This window comes from Balaenoptera acutorostrata, chromosome 15 (genome assembly GCF_949987535.1).
Source record: "Balaenoptera acutorostrata chromosome 15, mBalAcu1.1, whole genome shotgun sequence".
In the NCBI taxonomy this organism is placed as follows: domain Eukaryota; kingdom Metazoa; phylum Chordata; class Mammalia; order Artiodactyla; family Balaenopteridae; genus Balaenoptera; species Balaenoptera acutorostrata.
This window is the reverse complement of record NC_080078.1, coordinates 65017886-65034867: the sequence shown is the minus strand read 5'-3', so window position 1 is coordinate 65034867 and position 16982 is coordinate 65017886. Positions and strand designations below refer to the sequence as shown.

General features: G+C 51.2%; 1 protein-coding gene across 1 annotated transcript; it reads left to right on the top strand.

Annotated features, from left to right (window-relative positions):
• Nucleotides 1-260: 260 nt before the first annotated feature.
• Nucleotides 261-16425, top strand: AHCY (adenosylhomocysteinase). The gene is made up of 10 exons (XM_057529846.1): nt 261-404; nt 5798-5988; nt 7141-7216; nt 8896-9045; nt 9932-10044; nt 10518-10725; nt 10817-10904; nt 11006-11123; nt 11931-12125; nt 15536-16425. Exons 1-10 carry the CDS (start codon nt 377-379, stop codon nt 15665-15667), a joined length of 1299 nt encoding a protein of 432 aa, XP_057385829.1. The 5' UTR covers nt 261-376; the 3' UTR covers nt 15668-16425.
• Nucleotides 16426-16982: the final 557 nt, after the last annotated feature.

The following is a 16982-nucleotide window of genomic DNA, read 5'->3' as shown; positions in this document are numbered from 1 at the left end:
TTGGAATTTCAGTTTCACCCGGTTTTGACATCGGTTTCACTGGTTGAACGAATGAAAGAACGGCCTCGAGTTAGTTCTCAGGCCTATACCCGATCTCCCTTCGCTGCCCAGGGCGGGAGGTGGAAGGACCGCATGGGAAAAAAACTGCGCTCAGCAGGGACCGAAGTCCACTCCGGCCCCGCCCCCGTGCGTTTGCCCCGCCCCTATGGCTCAGCTCCAGCGGGACTCATGAATATGCAAGCCAGGGGAAGATATTTAAAGGCGCCGGCGCCACGCGCAGGTCCCTACCCGGCGCCGCCTGACCCGCTCCTGCCTCCAGTCCGCGGCTCGGCACCCTTCGCCTGTGTCCATCACTCCGTGCGGAAACGCCGCCGGCATGTCGGACAAGCTGCCTTACAAAGTCGGTGAGTTCCAGGACGTGCAGCCGGCCGCGTCTGCTCCGCCTCCGCTGGGGGCCTGTTGAGGCGGCTGCCGCGGAGCCGACCCGGGGCGCTCTGAAAGACCCCCCTTGAATCGCCGGCACAGCGCGGTCTTGGCCGCGCGAGGCCGTCTGGGGGTTGGAGTTCTCCCGCCGCCGCGAGCGGGTCTTCGGAGGCGGCCGCGGACTATGCGTCCCGGCGTGCCCCGCGAGGCCGGTGCAGCGGCGAGGCCCGCGGAGCGGCGAACTGGCGGCGTGTTCCGCCAGAGCCGCCTGGGGCAGGCGGGCAGCGCGCACCTGGCCGCGGCCTGGGACCAGTGGCACCTGCCGGGACCTACACTAGGGGGCCTGGATCCTGCCTCCTGGGCCTGGACCGGCTCTTTGGCTAACTTGGTGGTCCCGGGCAAGTGCCCACCCTCTCTGGGCCTCCTACAGGGAAGGCTAGGGCACTGGGGCCCCGAAGGGCACGTGGGGAGAGGCCTGGAGACTGAGCCCAAGGCCGAGCTAGTCCACTTACCAGGGACTTTGGGCTTGTTACTCAACCTCTTGGGGTCACCCACCTGGCCAGAAGGTACAGTCATACAGAGAATCTCGAAGAAATTTTGGAGTGGTTAGAAAACTTCTTCCTGGTGTTCTATGGATTGAAGCTGATACACTGATAGTTAACGTTTATTGGGCGTTTACTGTGGAATGGGCATTGCCTTCTACGTTTATTATAGATTAATTCATTTTATTCTAATGGCTTTTTAGGGTAGGGACTATGACTTTCTCATTTTATGATGGGTTTACTGAAACCCAGGAAAAAAGGTAACTTGCCCACATTTTTACAGCTGGGAGGTGGTGGAGCAGGATATGAACCCAGGCCGTGCCCACCTTTTCACCACTGTATATAAGTGAACACATTTGGAATAACCCTAATGACCTTTCAGCAAAAACCAGTTCAGCCTGGCTAGCAATTTTTAAAGTAAATTCAAGATGCCATTCAACCTGGAGAAAAGCATCATTCATGGAGCACTTGCTATGTATCTGGGGATTTGCATTTGTTTACAGAATGATCTTTAGAGGTGGACTTTATCTCATGATACAGAGGAAGAAACTGAAGCCCTAACAGGAAGTGACTTGCAAAGACTGTGGAAAATAACAACCTACCAATAGTAGTTTATCAAGTAGCAGGCCAGAGTAGGTATTGTCCCTCTTGTGTGGATGAAACTGAAGCCCAGAAAGATTAAGCCAAGGTCCAGTGGCAGAAGTGGAATGGGGACATGTTACACTGTGGAGAGTTGGATGGGTTAGGGTTGAGGGCTCGGGTTGTGTGGCAGCAGATAAGGCTGCATTTGGAAGTGGAGGAGCTTGGCTAGGTAGGGTTGGAGGAAGGACGCTTCCATCAGGGAGGGCACAGTGTGCCCGACCTTGCCCATATGGCATCTTCTTTAATCCTCAGGGCTCATAGAAGGTTAGGGATGATTATTCCCACTTTACAGACAAAGAAACTGAGGCTCAGAGAGGGTTTTGCTATTATGCCTCTTAGCTTTTCCTGGGACAGGTGTTACTGCAACCTCTGCAAGTCCTCAGCTCTCCTGGGCACCAAAACCCCCAGAGCTTAGAGTGCCAGACCCTCCTGTACCCTTGGAGTTGAGGGACCCATGAAAACACCAGGGCTGACACAGCTGTCCTGAGGGCAGTGAAAGAGTTCTTTTTGGCTAGAGGGACAGGTGGTGGCAGAGGGGGTGAAGCTTAGGATAGGACAGGAACCATTGTCCACTACTGCTGTGCCCCTCCCAGGAGCCTCTGGCTCTAGCCCTCCCTGGCCACCAGTCCTGCCTCTGCCATTGACTGGCTGTGGAACCTGGGGCAAACCCTTCTCTGAGCCTTTCCTCATTCGTAAATGCTGGGAGTTGGACTAGGTTCAGATTTGTTTCTTGTTTGCTAACCCTGTCTCGTGCCAGCCCCTTTCGTGGACCTTCTCTCATTCAGTCCTAACAACAGGTGTGGTTGGCCAACATTTGCGGACCCCTTCTCTGTGCCAGGCCCAGCTGGGCACTAGAGATACAAGGGTGACTCAAGGATGAGGGTGGGACAGACATGCATACGGATAATACAGTAGTATTGTCTCCATTTTATAAGTGAGGAGATCTGCCCAATTCTCTGTCTCCGTGGCCACCACCTCAGTCCTGGTCTCCCTCCTCACAGGTCTCCCCAGGTCTGTTGCTCCACAGATACATGCAGCAACCAAAGAGGGCTTTTCGGAAGACAAGTCTGGTCATGATACTCCCCTTAAAACTCTATAGGAATAAAGTCCTGATTCATCATCTTACTCCCTCTACTAGAGTCACCCTGGCACACTCTGTTCCTCCAGCAACAAAATACCAAGTTCTTTCCTGTTTCCAGGTTTTTGTTGAGCCCCTCCTGTGTGCCAGGTACTGTATCAGGTGCTGGGGAGGAACCTTCCAGGGTAAGAGAGCTGCTTGGTTAAAGCCCTGAGGTGGGAATGAGTTTAGCTCACCCGGAGGTTCGTGTGGTTAAGCAACTAGAGAGGGGGAGAAGAGGGTAGAGAGGTGGGGGAGAAGGGTGGGCAGTCACCTGGGTAGGACCCTAAAGCCATGTGATGAGTTAGGATTTTATTCATGGTTAAGGGGAAGCCATTGGATGTTGGCTTGTTTTTTACTTGAGCAGAAGAATGGAGGTGATATATTTTAAAATTGAAAAGTTTTTTTCTCTGACTTCTGTGGGGAGAATAGTACGTGGGAGCAGGGAGACCAGTGAGGAGGTGGCTTCAGTGATCCAAGGCGGTGAGATGCTGTTGGATTGCTTGTATTGGGGATGTTGAGCCAACAGTGTGCTGATGGGTTGAAAGGGGGTGCAAGGGAGAAAGAGAAAGCAAGAAATCGTTAAGTTTTTGGCTGGAGCAGCTGGTCGAATGGTGGTTTCATTTCCTAAAATGGGAAGATTTGGGGAGTGACAAGTTTGGGGGGTGAGGGCAAGGAGTCACGAGGGCTCAAACTTGACACATAATCCATTTGGGCATCCAAATTGAGATGCTGAATAGGCAGTTGGATTATATGAGTCTCAAGTTCAGGGGAGAAGATTGGGCTGGAGATGAATGTGTGGGAGACATTTCCATAGAAAAGGTATTTCAAGCCATAAAATGGGATGAGCTCATCTGGTAGGAGAGAAGAGGGAGATGATGAAGCCCTGAGAGCTTCCAAACTTTAGAGTCTGTAACAGGAAGAGGAGCCAGGAAGGTGGTAGGGAAGCCACAGAAAGACAGGCATAGAAGCCAAGCAAAGAAAGGGTTTCAGAAGGAGAGAGTACTTAGTGCTATTCGTGCTGCAGGGAGAACCATGAACATAGGTAATTGACCATTAGTTATGGGGATTAGGCCTTACAGAGACCTTGAGAAGAGCAGTTTTAGTGGAGTAGTGAAGTCATCAAGGAGGTAAAACGATATGGGATCAGGCCCCACAGAGCAGAGACAGCCCTGTCTGTTGTAACAAAGGAATGCCTGGTCTGTAACTACATGTGAGGAGGACTAGTGGATTCCCTGGAGGAAAAGTGGCATAGTTCTGAATTCTTCTCGATGAATTGTGAAGTGAGGTCATCAGTTGATGAGGAAAGGTTAGAAGTTTGGAGTGGAAAAGGTGGTAAATTTACTAAGAAGATGTAATAGGATTGCTGGAGTGTCCCTTGAGATTTGTGGTCTTAATAAATGAAACTCTTGGTGTGGTCATCATTTTCCTCCTGCTGGGCTCAATGACTTGGGTGCAGTGGAGGGCTGGGTTTAACCAGGGTGGGAGTTTTGCTGAGGAGTTCTCAGAGAACAAGAGGGTAGAAGGGACAGTGGAATCTAAATTGTGGAAGATGTTGAGAACATGAAGGGTGCAGTGAGGTACAGTGATAATCGTAGGATAAATGGATTAAAGGTTCTGACCTGACCCGTTGCAGCTTTATTGGAGTTTGGGCCCTAGACAGAGAGTATTGGAAAGATGGGACATGGCCAGAGTCGGTCGCTTGAAATCAAGATTTCCAAGGGAGAGTATCATGGGTGATGGCCTGCCAAAGTGGGCAGGGGTTGGAGGGGGTGTGTGTTGAGGCACAGTGGGAGTAGTCCCTCCCATGGGGGGGTATATTTCATCTGTGAAGTTGTTTAGATGTACAGTAGGAAGCAGAGTGACTTAGTTGGTTTTATTATTTATTACTAAATTCTCTATAGTCCTTTCCCTCCCACCCACCACCCCTTTTGGGTGATTGGCAGGATCTAAGCTCCCCTAAAGATAAAAATCACGACGAGTTCCGGGCCCCATCCTATACCTACTGAATCTGATTCCGCAGGGGAGATTTGTAAGCATGCCAGATGACCCTTATCCGGGAAGTTTGCAAACACTGACCTAGGGACTGACCTTGAGAATGGGCTAGTGTGGCAGGGGAGGGAGGGTGAGATTATAAGGGACAGGAGTAGTATTCATTGTACTATGCCATTTTATGTAAGGGACTTGAGCGTCCGAGAATTTTGGTATCCACAGGCGTTCCCGGAACCAATCCGCTGCAGTTACCAAGGGATGACTAATAACATCGAAGCCAGAGAATGCAGATTAGTGTCAAAGTCCCAATGATCATGCTAACTGAACCCCAAAATTCAGCAGTTAACCCACGAGTTACAGGCAGGGCGGGCCTGGGTAGGTCTCTATGTGGAAGAACACACTTCCTGCAGGTAGGTTGGCTGCTGCTTGCTTGCAAAAGACGGGAGACCTGAACTGCGCATGCCCAGTTTATTCCTCCTAAGTTTACTAGTTAGACAAGTCACTCCACCTCCCCTGGGGCAGAGAGAGGCCAAGAGTGTTAGTTACACAGATGAGTTCCCTCCATGTGGAGAGAAACATGAGGAGTGGAGAAGCATTTTTATATCTTCAAGGAGATAAAGGAGCTGTGCCGAGTCCAAGGTGTTAGATTATATCATTTATGAGTGCTGAAGTCACCAAGAGTGATGACTAGGAATGTGGCGAGCCAAGAGCTAAAATCTTTAGGGAATGAGGACGTTGGTAGGTGGCAGCAGAAAGGGTAGCAGGAGGTATATATAGGCTGATAGCTATTTTTCAGGGGGGCACTTACCTGTGTTGTAATATTCATGGTCCTGTGTGATTCTTTGATTAAATGTCTTCTCCCACAAGGCTATAAGTAAGCTGTGGTTACTGGCAGGGACCATGTCTTTCTTTTTTGACTGCCCTGGCTCCATAAATCCTTGTTGAATGAGTGAGAGAGTGCAGTGACCGGATTACCCAGTCTAGTGTTTCTTGCCTGCAAGTGGATGAGTGCTGAGTGGCAGTGCTTTGTGGTTGGCGGGATGCGGTGGTTCACGAACTCCCATCCATCCTGCCCCCACAGCTGACATCAGCCTGGCCGCCTGGGGACGCAAGGCCCTGGACCTCGCAGAGAATGAGATGCCGGGCCTGATGCGCATGCGGGAGATGTACTCGGCCTCCAAACCACTGAAGGGCGCCCGCATTGCCGGCTGCCTGCACATGACCGTGGAGACGGCTGTCCTCATTGAGACCCTCGTTGCCCTGGGTGCTGAGGTGAGGCCCGCAGCAGCAGTTCTTGTGCAGTGGGGAACTCCAGTCTTGTGCCCCCTCAGGCCCAGCAGGGGCTCCAGCTACAGCCTTGTCACAGTGCCCCCCACCTCCATTTGTCGTGACTGTTCTGCAGATTTTCTCTCGCTGGGAAGACGGCGTCTGACTGCCCTCAGTTCACATTCTCCTGACTGGGGAGCTCTGATAGGAAAAACTCAAGCCCGGCGTTTTACTGAGTCACCTAAGGACTGGCTCTCCTAGGCCCTCCTGGGGTCATGTGCCTGCCCTTGGCCAATCATGGCTGCTGGAAGGATGGCGCGCTCTGATTGGTTCAGCCTGGGTTATATGTACCAATGATTGCAGCTCTTCCAACTTCTCTGGGGGCAAGATGTTTCCCAAAGCAGGGGGCAGGGCAGAGCAGCAAAAGCCAGCCACAGAATACACCAGGGTTCAGTCCTTGCACCTCTTCTTTCTTTTATACACTCACACTCTTGGCAATCTGATTTTATGGCTTTAAATACTGTCTGTATGGTGATGACTCCCAGTTATATGTACGAGCCTGGACTTCTCCCTGGAACTCCAGACTTGGATACCCAGCAACTGATGTATCACCTCCACTTGGAGATCTGATTGACATCTCAGCCTCAGCATGTCCAAAGGAACTCATGATTTCCTTCTCTTCTTGGAGGCTTCCCCGTGTAGGCAGATGCAGACTTCAGCCTTACAGGCCCTCTCAGTTCAAGAACCTGGGGTCGTCCCTGACTCCTCTTGCTCTCTTACTCCAACAACGAACCCTGCAGCAAATCCTGTCAGCTCAGCCCTCAAAGTACACGCATCATCACCTCCACTGCTAGAGGTGCATTTCTTGTCTGAACTCTGACAACAGCTTCTGCCCTGTCTCCTTGCTTCTGCGTGGAGCCTTTTCCCTTCCACACAGCAGAGCCATGTTTTAACATAAGTTGGGTCTTGTCAGTGCTCTGGCTCCCATCCACTCCCATCCACTGGTTGCCATTTGCAACCCAGCCTGAGGTTGCAGAACTGGCTGGATGTAGATCCCGAGCCTCTCGGCCCTAGCTCCAGGGCTTTTTCTTATCCCTGTCCAGTGACCTTGGTCTTCTGAATTGTCTGTGACCAGCCCTGTTTTGCTGGCTCTTTCAGGTGCGGTGGTCCAGCTGCAATATCTTCTCCACCCAGGACCATGCAGCAGCTGCCATTGCCAAGGCTGGCATTCCAGGTGAGGCCAGCTTGCTTCTGAGGGATGCAGGAATGCATGAAGTGGCTCTGCTTTTTCCTGTTTGCTTCACTGACTTTTACTGCTACAGACTTCCCGGCGGTAGAGGAGAGGAGTCATGGCCACAGAATCCTAGCCTAGTGACCCATTGGAAAGAACTGTTTTGTCCAACTGTCATCTAAAATCCTATTGAAGGCACTTACTTGCCCAGTTCAAGTCATGTGATCAGGAAGGGTGGGATCTAATGATTGGGAGCCACACGATGTTGAAGAGGGGAAATTCTTTAAAGGAATGATGTGGGTCTGTTTCCGAAAGAATCAGGGAGGGATACTGGGCAGAAAAAAAGTCTCAGAGGTCCGTTGCATAGTATCTGATGGTTTGGGCGCTGGGGAAGTACCAGGACCAAAGAGGAAAGACTTTCTCACAAGCTGCTGGAGAAATAGGCACAAGTCTGCCTGGGCTTGAGGAGGGCAGTGGTTAGCTCTGATGATGATGAAATAGGACATTCACAGTTCCTTCTAACCAGCCACAGGTAGAGGGTAAAGAGTGGGGGAGGACCTCTCCAGAGACTGACCAAGGCTGGATTGGCCTGTCTCCAACTCCTCAGCCTAGTTTGGGCTCCATGGCCCTTTTCTGGGAAAGGTTTTGTTTTTAATGCCATTGTCTGCCCCAATTTGGGGGAGGGGAAGCTGGCCCTGCTTTGGCAGGTGTCCTTTGCTCACGGGAGGTTCATGGGAGCCCCACACCTGTGTCTCAGTTGTACCATATGATGGGAGGAGCCTGGGCTGGCAGTCAGGAGCCCTGGGTTCTTTTTTTTTGGCTGCGCCATGTGGCTTGCGAGATCTTAGTTCCCCGACCAGGGATCAAACCTGGGCGCCTAGCCGTGGAAGCGCAGAGTCCTAACCACTGGTCTGCCCTCGAATTCCCAGGAGCCCTGCCTGGGTTCTGATGCCTGCTCAGGAATGCCATACTGAGTGACCTGGGCACATCTTAGCCCCTCTCTGGGCATCTGTAAATGGTGATGATGGTAATGGCTGCCTCACAGGGTTTCTGTGAGGAAAAATGAGATGGGGCATGAAGCAGTTAGAGTGATGTCTGGCACAGAGAAAGTGCTCCATACATGGTAGCTGCTGTTAGTAGTTTTCGGCCAGACTTTGCCTAGGATAACCTACCACAGAGACTGCTGGCCCATCAAGTCCTTTCAGTGCATAATGAATCTTGGATCTTGTCTCACTTGGGTCCACCTGAGAGTGGCTTCCTGCCCCTGTGCGCCTCCATCCTAGCAGTAGGCATTGTGGGTAGGAGCCCTGGTCACTGGGTTGGAGGCCCAGACAGAAGAGGTAGGAAAGGAAATAATTATTTCCAGATACCTATATATGGGGGGGGGGTCTGTACTTGGCCTCTGTCTCACATAATCCATACTATTATAGATGAGGAAACTGAGGCTCAGAGAGGTGAAGTGATTTTCCCAAAGTCACACAGCTGGTGAGTGCAGAACCAGGATTTGCACTCAGATTTCTCTGGCTCCAAGTTGTGTTCTTACCATTGCTGAGTCCTCAGAGGGGCTAGAGGTGGCAGGGGATGGGAATTAGGAAGGAGATAGTATTGGCTCTATCCAGGTGGGTCCCTGGGGCAGGTGCCAGTGGGGAGGGCCAGGCCCTGATACGCCACTCACTCTCCAGTGTACGCCTGGAAGGGTGAAACGGACGAGGAATATCTGTGGTGCATTGAGCAGACGCTGTACTTCAAGGACGGGCCCCTCAACATGATTCTGGACGATGGTGGTGACCTCACCAACCTCATCCACACCAAGTACCCACAGCTCCTGTCAGGTGAGTAGGACGGGTGGATGGGCTGGGCGCTAGTGGTTTAAACGGGGCCTGCTTGCCCACATGAAAGCAGCAGGCCTGGCAGGACTCCCAGTGCCTCGAGCAGCAGATTCTGTGGAAGATGGGAGAACAGCAGGCTCCTGTAGGCGTGCTAGGGCCCGGCTTCGGGGCTGGGCGGCTAGGGGAGGCCTGGCTGAGCTGATGACCCAAGGGCAAGCCAAGGCAAGGGCTGAGAACAGCTGGGAATGCGTCAGCTTTGTTAAAAGCGGGTGGGGAGGAAAGTGGGGTAGTGTAGTGAGTGCAAAGGCCCTGAGGCAGGAAAGGACAGACCATTCATAAAACAGAAAGTTAGCCAGCATGGCAGCTTCCTTCACTGGGGAGAATTGCAGGTTGTGGCTGGAGCTTTAGTGAAGATCAGATCTGTAAAGACTTAATAGAATAGACTGAGAAAAGAGTTTGGTTTGATCCTGAGAGTAAAGGGAAGTAATTGGATGGTACTGAAAAGACTTCCCTGCAAATGTATATGTTAAAAATGGCTACTGTGTAGAGGATGAGTTGTGGCTGGGACAGGCAAGCGACGATGGTGGCAGGGACTAGGGCAGTGACAGTGCAAGTGGAGAGTTGGGGAGTTGTTGGGAGGTAGAATCATTAGGCCTGGTGATGGTAGTGGCTCCTCCCTCATGCTGGCCTAGGTGATTAGGTGGACTGTGGTGTCCGTTACAGAGATAGGAACCCAGAAGGAGGAGCGGCTTTAGGAGGCAAAGATGAGGAATTTGGGTGAGTTCAGTTGTGGGATCTCTGAGGCTCTTGGAGTTTCATCCCAGATGCCACCCTGTCCCTTGGGCCACTCCTTCCTGGCCTGAAATTCATCCCCTCCTCTCTTGTTCAGGCATCCGAGGCATCTCCGAAGAGACCACAACGGGGGTCCACAACCTGTACAAGATGATGGCCAACGGGATCCTGAAGGTGCCTGCCATCAATGTCAACGACTCTGTCACCAAGGTGAGCCTGTGGGGCAGTGATGGCTCCAGTTGTTGGTTCCCAGAGCAGCTCAGGAGTAGGCCTTGCAGAAAGTCCCCTGGGAAGGCTGCAGGCTAGGGGCTTAGCCCTCATTTGAGGGGGAAAAGGGGTTGTAGACTTAGGGTAATGAGGCAAAGCATTAAAGGCATTAAAGAGGCAAAGAACTGTGCAGTGAGCCTCAGAGCTGGGCATCAAGAGGTTTAACATGAAGCAGATTCTTTGACTGGGCAATCTCTCATAGTTGATCCGCAGGAAGCCTTCTGGACTGGCAGAGATAGGCCAGGGAGAAAGTCGTGGGACTGAGCAGGGCAAGGGGCACATGAGCACATTAGCTGGTGGGGAGAAGTCCCAGGAGGTGTTCAGCCCAAGGCCCGCCAGGCTGAGATGTTGAGAGTGGGTTTGAGGCCCCAGGGCCTTGCCTGCCCCCGTAGCCGCCTTGCCCCCTCTCCTTTCAGAGCAAGTTTGACAACCTCTATGGCTGCCGGGAGTCCCTCATAGATGGCATCAAGCGGGCCACGGACGTGATGATTGCGGGCAAGGTGGCGGTGGTAGCGGGCTATGGTGACGTGGGCAAGGGCTGTGCCCAGGCCCTGAGGGGCTTCGGGGCCCGCGTCATCATCACGGAGATCGACCCCATCAACGCGCTTCAGGCTGCCATGGAGGGTATGATAGGGTGAAGGTTGGTTGTCAGCCACTGGGGCCAGAGGGGGGGCCAGGCCACCCTGGATGACGCACAGACGCTGTCCCTACACAGGCTATGAGGTGACCATCATGGATGAGGCCTGTCAGGAGGGCAACATCTTTGTCACCACCACGGGCTGTATCGACATCATCCTCGGCAGGTAGGCGCCAGGTGGGGGGGTCCCAGGGAGTGAAGGAGGGGGCAGGCTTGCAGCTACTCTTGGTCCCTGACAGTCTGTCACAGGCTGGGGCTCCTCCACAGGCACTTTGAACAGATGAAAGATGACGCCATTGTGTGTAACATCGGACACTTTGACGTGGAGATTGATGTCAAGTGGCTGAACGAGAACGCTGTGGAGAAGGTGAACATCAAGCCCCAGGTGAGAAGCCCCAGCCCTGCCAGCAGGCTTGGTGGATGGAGTGCCGAGGGGGGCGTGCTCGTAGGCTGGCCGTCAAGCAAGTCAGATGACGAGGGTCTGGCAACCTGGGCAGTGGGATGGGTGCAAGAGGGACTGGTTTCAGGGCTGCTTAAATTGGAATCTTGGAGTGAGGCCAAGGCATCCCCATTTTTAAAGGTCCCAAGATGATTCCGATGTGCAGCCAAGGTTGAGTACCACCGCATTCAACTTGTTACTAGGCATGGTGATTGAGAACATGGGATCTGTCCTCAGACTGTCCAGGCTCATGTTGCAGCCGCTTTGTAATGTGTGGCTCTGGACAAAGAACTTAACCCTTTAAACTTCAGTTTCTTTATCTGTGGAATGGGGATAATAGCAGTACTTAATTTACAGGGTTGTTAGTAGGATTAAATGTGATAATTTTATATATATATTGTGTATATATGTATATATGGTTATATGTATGTTCTTAGCCCAGGGCACATGCCAGTAATAATAATAACATTAGCTAATATGTAGTACTTAAACTAAGTGCCTTGTACATGTCAGCTCTTTAAATTCTCACAGCAGACCTATGAGGTCTGCTGCTCAGAGTTGCATAACAAATACTGGCTCTTATTAATTGCGTGTGCCAGGCCCTGTGCTGGAGGTTGTTCTGGGGCAGTCCAGGCCCTTTGTGGGCCCTGCTGGAGGTCGGGAGGCCTGCTGGACAGGAGGGTAGGATGAGGATAGGGGTGGACACTGGGAGCTGTGCCCACCAGCCCTTACCACTGTGCTGCCCACTTGCAGGTGGACCGCTACTTGTTGAAGAACGGGCGCCGCGTCATCATTCTGGCCGAGGGCCGGCTGGTCAACCTGGGCTGCGCCATGGGCCACCCCAGCTTCGTGATGAGCAACTCCTTCACCAACCAGGTGCTGGCGCAGATTGAGCTGTGGACCCACCCAGACAAGTATCCCGTCGGGGTCCACTTCCTGCCCAAGAAGGTGGGTTCCTACCTCCACCCCTGGCCAAGGGTCATGTGTCCAGCCCTGGGCTCTCCATGCAGGCCTTGCCAGAGTTCATACAGCACTCGGCTCTCCACTCTCTTGAAGATCTTCACAGGGTCCTCCACAGGGCAGAAATCATTCTCTCCTTTTAACAGAGGAGGAAATTGGGGCCCAAAGCAGGGAATAACTCCCAGAGTGGCAGGGCTGGGTGGTGAGAGGAGCATGGGCTTTGGAGTGAGACACACCCAGGTTTGAATCTCACCCTTACCACTTAGAGGCTGTGTAATTGTGCCTCCATTTCCTTATCTGTAAAATGAAGGTGATATTACCTCTTTAAGGACTGTGAGGATTTCCTTAGATCACAGGTCACAAACCCACATGCCTACAGGGATTGGGCAGGTAAATGGGCTGGGTGGGAACTGACCAAAGAGCACGTGCCCCAGTTGAAGAGGTTGGCTGCCTGTCATCAACCTGGACCCACTGGACCAGGGCTCCTGACGTTTCAAAGGAAGCCAGATATCAGTATATTTGTGTGAAATATTCAGTTTTTAAATATAACCAGGTTGGTTAACTTGGAAGTGTTTGTAAGCCGAATGCAGCCTACAGGCTGCGTGATTGTGGCCTTGGAATGGGATGATGCCACTAACACACTGAGCATGGCACCTGACGTGTTGTGCGCGTGTGGTCAGATTAACCATGACAATGAGGTCGTCTGACGTCAAATCCAGTGCTTGTTCTAACACCCCCTGCAACTGCCCTCTCCCACAGGTCAGAACACTATGTTTTAGTCCTGGCTTTTTTTTTTGCCAGTGTCATGGGTGAACTTGGCTTTGCTACTTTGCCTGACTGGGCCTCAGTTTCCTTCTCAGCTAAATGGTAAGAGTAGCTCTTGCTTCCAGCCCTTGGCTGCTGGAGAGGCTGCGGTGGAGTCTTCATACCACTCCTCCCACCCTTTGAAAAGCTGGTCTGCCAACTGACGAGAAGTAGGAAGAGGCTGGGTTGTCTGCCCCCGAGCCAGCCAACTCCTTTCCCCCTAGTCTTCCTCAGGCACTGTCTTGCCTGACCAGATGTTTTACCTGTCAGGGCCTCAGGGGGCTGTCCTGTCCTGGGCAGCCTGCCAGGTTCCCATGCTGGTTGTGCGGTTAAAAAAGTCTCATTTGACCCCTCATCTGATCTCAGTTGGAGGAAATACGGCTGTGAATATAGTGAGAGATTGGGCAGGCCTTTAAAATGAGGCCGGGGTTGGAAGTGAGAAGGCAAAGAGCTCACCTCCTACCCCAGCACCTGGCCCCATCCTATCTTCTTCGTTCATCACTGCCAAGATACGGGTTGGGGACAGGCTTCACATCTCACATGCGAGATGTGGGCAAGGGATTATGTACCTTGGTTAACAAGGAAAGAGAGAGCAGCCACCATTTCTTAAGGTACTTGCACCAAGCGCTCTTGAATATCACTGATCTCTATACCAGCTCTGAGAGACCCAGCCTACAGATGAAGAAACTAAGCTTCAGAGGGTGACTTGCCTCCACAGCTGCAAAGTATTGGGCCAGGAGTGCATCCCACCCCTGCCTGTCCAAGTTGTTAACCGTTATGACACACTGCCTCCTGGGTACGGGGAGCAGGGAGAAGGAAGGGTGTTCTCGGCTAAGCCAGGCCAATAGAAGGGAGAATTCATTGTGTCCTCTGGGCACTGGAGACCTTCATTCTGCCTCCAGAGCTGACATGGACTTAGGACTTAGGGGTGGGCTCTGCTCCTGCCTTTGCCTGCCTCTCCCCAGTTTCTTCATTTGTTAAATAGAAGAATAAACCCTGGCCTCCTTCTTAAGGGTGTTTGTGAGCCTCTAATGAGACCGTGAGTGTGAAACCACTTGGGAATGTAAAGCTCTCTGGGCTGGGCTGTGGTTAAAGGCTATTCCGCCATTATGGGATGGGACTTGGGGGTAGAAAGAGGCCCTACCTGGAGCTGGACGCTGAGAAAGTGAGAGCCCCGCTCAGGGTTGATCCTTCTCTAAGTACAGCCACTTGCCCTTCTTCTCAGGCCCCCTTTATGCATTTCAGCACTGGTCAGACTTAGAAATAGGCCTTATCTAACCCCAGCCTCTATCCTCCTTGGTTTCTGTTCTGTCTCTTCAAAGCTGCCTTGGAGACCATAACTTGAGACAAGTTATGGGACTTTGGAGCCAGGTGGACCCTGGATTCAAAACCTAGCTCTGTCATTAACTACCTTTGTGACCTTGGGCAAGTCATTCCACCTTTCTGAGCCTTGATTTCCACATTTGTGAAAGGAGATGGCAATTTTTTTATTAGTCAGGATCCTTTAGAAACCCTGTTCAAACTGGTGTATTAGTTATCTGTTACTGTATAGCAATTTAAATCCAAAACTTACTGGCTTAAAACAATAAACATTTATTATTTCAGTTTCTGTGGGTTGAGAGTTTGAGAGCAGCGTAATTCATGAGGTTGTAGTCGAGATGTCAGCCAGGGCTGCAGTCATCTGAAGGCTTGACTGGAGCTGGAAGATCCACTTCACATCACTGTTGGCAGGTGGTTCCTTGCCACATGCGTATCTCCATAGGGCTGCTTAAGTTTCCTCATGAGATGGCAGCTGGCCTCCCCCAGATCCAGGGGGAGAGCAAAGGAGGAAGCTGAAGTGCCTTTTAGGACCCAGTCTCCAAGTCACACACCACCACTTCTGCTTTATTCTATTCATTAGAATTGAGTCACTCAAGGGGTGAGGAATTAGGCTCCCCCTCTTGAAGGAAGGAGTTTTATGAATTTATAGACAGAGATTTTAAGGATGTATTTTGGAAGGCAGCTATGCTCACCACTATACCACCAGTGCTAAGGATGTATTTTGAAACAAACACAACCAGTGTAATCTAAAAAGGAACTCTATTGGTTCTGTAATGGAGGAGTCTAAGATTCAGACACTGGATCCAGGGATCCATTGGCATTAGAGCTCTTTCTCTGTCTCTTGGCTCTTTTTTCCTCCTACATTCACTTCACTTGTCAAATAGACTTGCCCCTGGTGAGCAGAGACTGATAGCCTCCCTGTTTAGGAATCCTGAAAGCCCCTGTCATGAAAATATGTCTTGTCCATAGATAAATTCCAGAGAAGCATTTTGGTTGGCTGCTTAGGTTGATGGAGGGTAAGGAAGGAGATGTAATTGATTGTCCCATTAGGGCTGCTTGGAGGGGAGGATGTAGCTTGGTTCCCCCTTGAAGAAGGGGAACTGAGCAGCCAAAAGCCACACTGGAGGCTGGCTGTGAGGATAGAATGAAGTGATATGCATAACACTCCGCAGATGTCACAACAGAACAGTTCCTGCCTCTCTTTGGCAGCTAGATGCAAGTAAGGGATCCCAGAGCATGGCACTGATTCCAGCTTTTTCTGTGTTTCTCCCCAGCTGGACGAAGCAGTGGCTGAAGCCCACCTGGGCAAGCTGAATGTGAAGCTGACCAAGCTGACTGAGAAGCAGGCCCAGTACTTGGGCATGCCCTGTGACGGCCCCTTCAAACCTGATCACTACCGCTACTGAGAACCAGGCCTGCCCTTTGCCTTCCAGCTGCTGTCCTTGCCTGGGTCCCGCCTCTCCTCCCCAAGAGCAAATGGCACCACCTTTGAGATTGGTTTGATAATGTTCCCCATCAACTCCCTGGGGCTAGTCATTCAGTCTTTGGCCTCTGCTGCATCCCTCATACTGTTCCAAGTGTGGCAGGGGGAATTGAGAAGTCCCTCCTCAAGCCCTGGTCATGATAAAGGTACACGGGAGTTACCCACAGGGAGCCATGAGCTCAGGGGTTTTGGAACTGCTCACTCAGTCAGTCCTTCCTTAGGCTGGAAGTTGGCAGTGGTGTTCACAAAGCCCATGCACTTTACCATCCAGGCCCTCACTTGGCCTATGGACTTTATACCCACATTCTTGGTTTACAGGTTCATTGGTTCCTCAGCCCATGACAGATGAGAAGGAGCTATGTCAAAGGGTGTGGAGGAACTGTTGGAGTTCGAATGCTCCTGAGAGCCCGGCTTAGTGCTTGGCATTCTCTTAAACCTCAGAACGATGAGGTTGGTACTTTTAGTCCCTATTTTACAGGGGTTGGAATATATTGTTAAGGGATAGCCAAGAAAGGACGAGAGAAGTGACAGCCAGAGGTTGAGAGGGGCCAGAGAAACGTAAATGTGCATTGTAACTTGATGTTCCCATCACAACTCTGGGTCAAAAAGAGATTAATTTGGTTTATAATGTTAAAAGAGAGCAAGAAGGTGTGTTAATAAAAATTTTGGTGCCTAAAAGTATTTTGAGCCTTTATTTTATAGATAATACACTGCCAACAATGTATGGTGTAAGCCAAGGGGTAATAGTCTGATGTGCTGTAATAGTCTGCTGTGTTGCGGTGTGGGGTGACAAGGGCTGCAGGCACACCCTTGGGCTTGGAAGAATGGGTAAAATGAAGAGAGAACTCTAGTGTCCAGGTGTGTCTTTTGTAAACAGCCTGTTTTTTACCCAACCTAAGAGTCATTTAATAGGTGAGATTAACCTATTTATATTTATTGTAATCTCTGTTTGTATTTATTTCCTCTACCTTATTTTTTTCTGTTCCAATTTATAATTTCGTTTTCTCCCCATTTCCACTTTGGCTTGATCCAGTGCTCCTTGGGGGACTGTTGTTTATTGAGCACCTACTGAGTGCTAGGTGCTTTGTAGTTTCATTAATCTCGCAACAAGCTTAGTAATATTATTATCCTAATTTTATGGATGAGAATGGAGACTTATAGAAGTTAAGCGTCTTTCCTAAAGTCCACAGTTACAAGTGGCCTCATCATGATTTAAATCACAGGAAGGTGGGTGGGAA

What these genes read in the sequence shown, in the direction of transcription:
- AHCY (XM_057529846.1), top strand. Translation starts at nt 377, where the DNA reads ATGTCGGACAAGCTGCCTTACAAAGTCG. An exon ending in TCGTTGCCCTGGGTGCTGAG is followed by an intron (nt 5,989 to 7,140) that starts GTGAGGCCCGCA and finishes TGGCTCTTTCAG; the next exon opens with GTGCGGTGGTCCAGCTGCAA. An exon ending in ATCGACATCATCCTCGGCAG is followed by an intron (nt 10,905 to 11,005) that starts GTAGGCGCCAGG and finishes GCTCCTCCACAG; the next exon opens with GCACTTTGAACAGATGAAAG.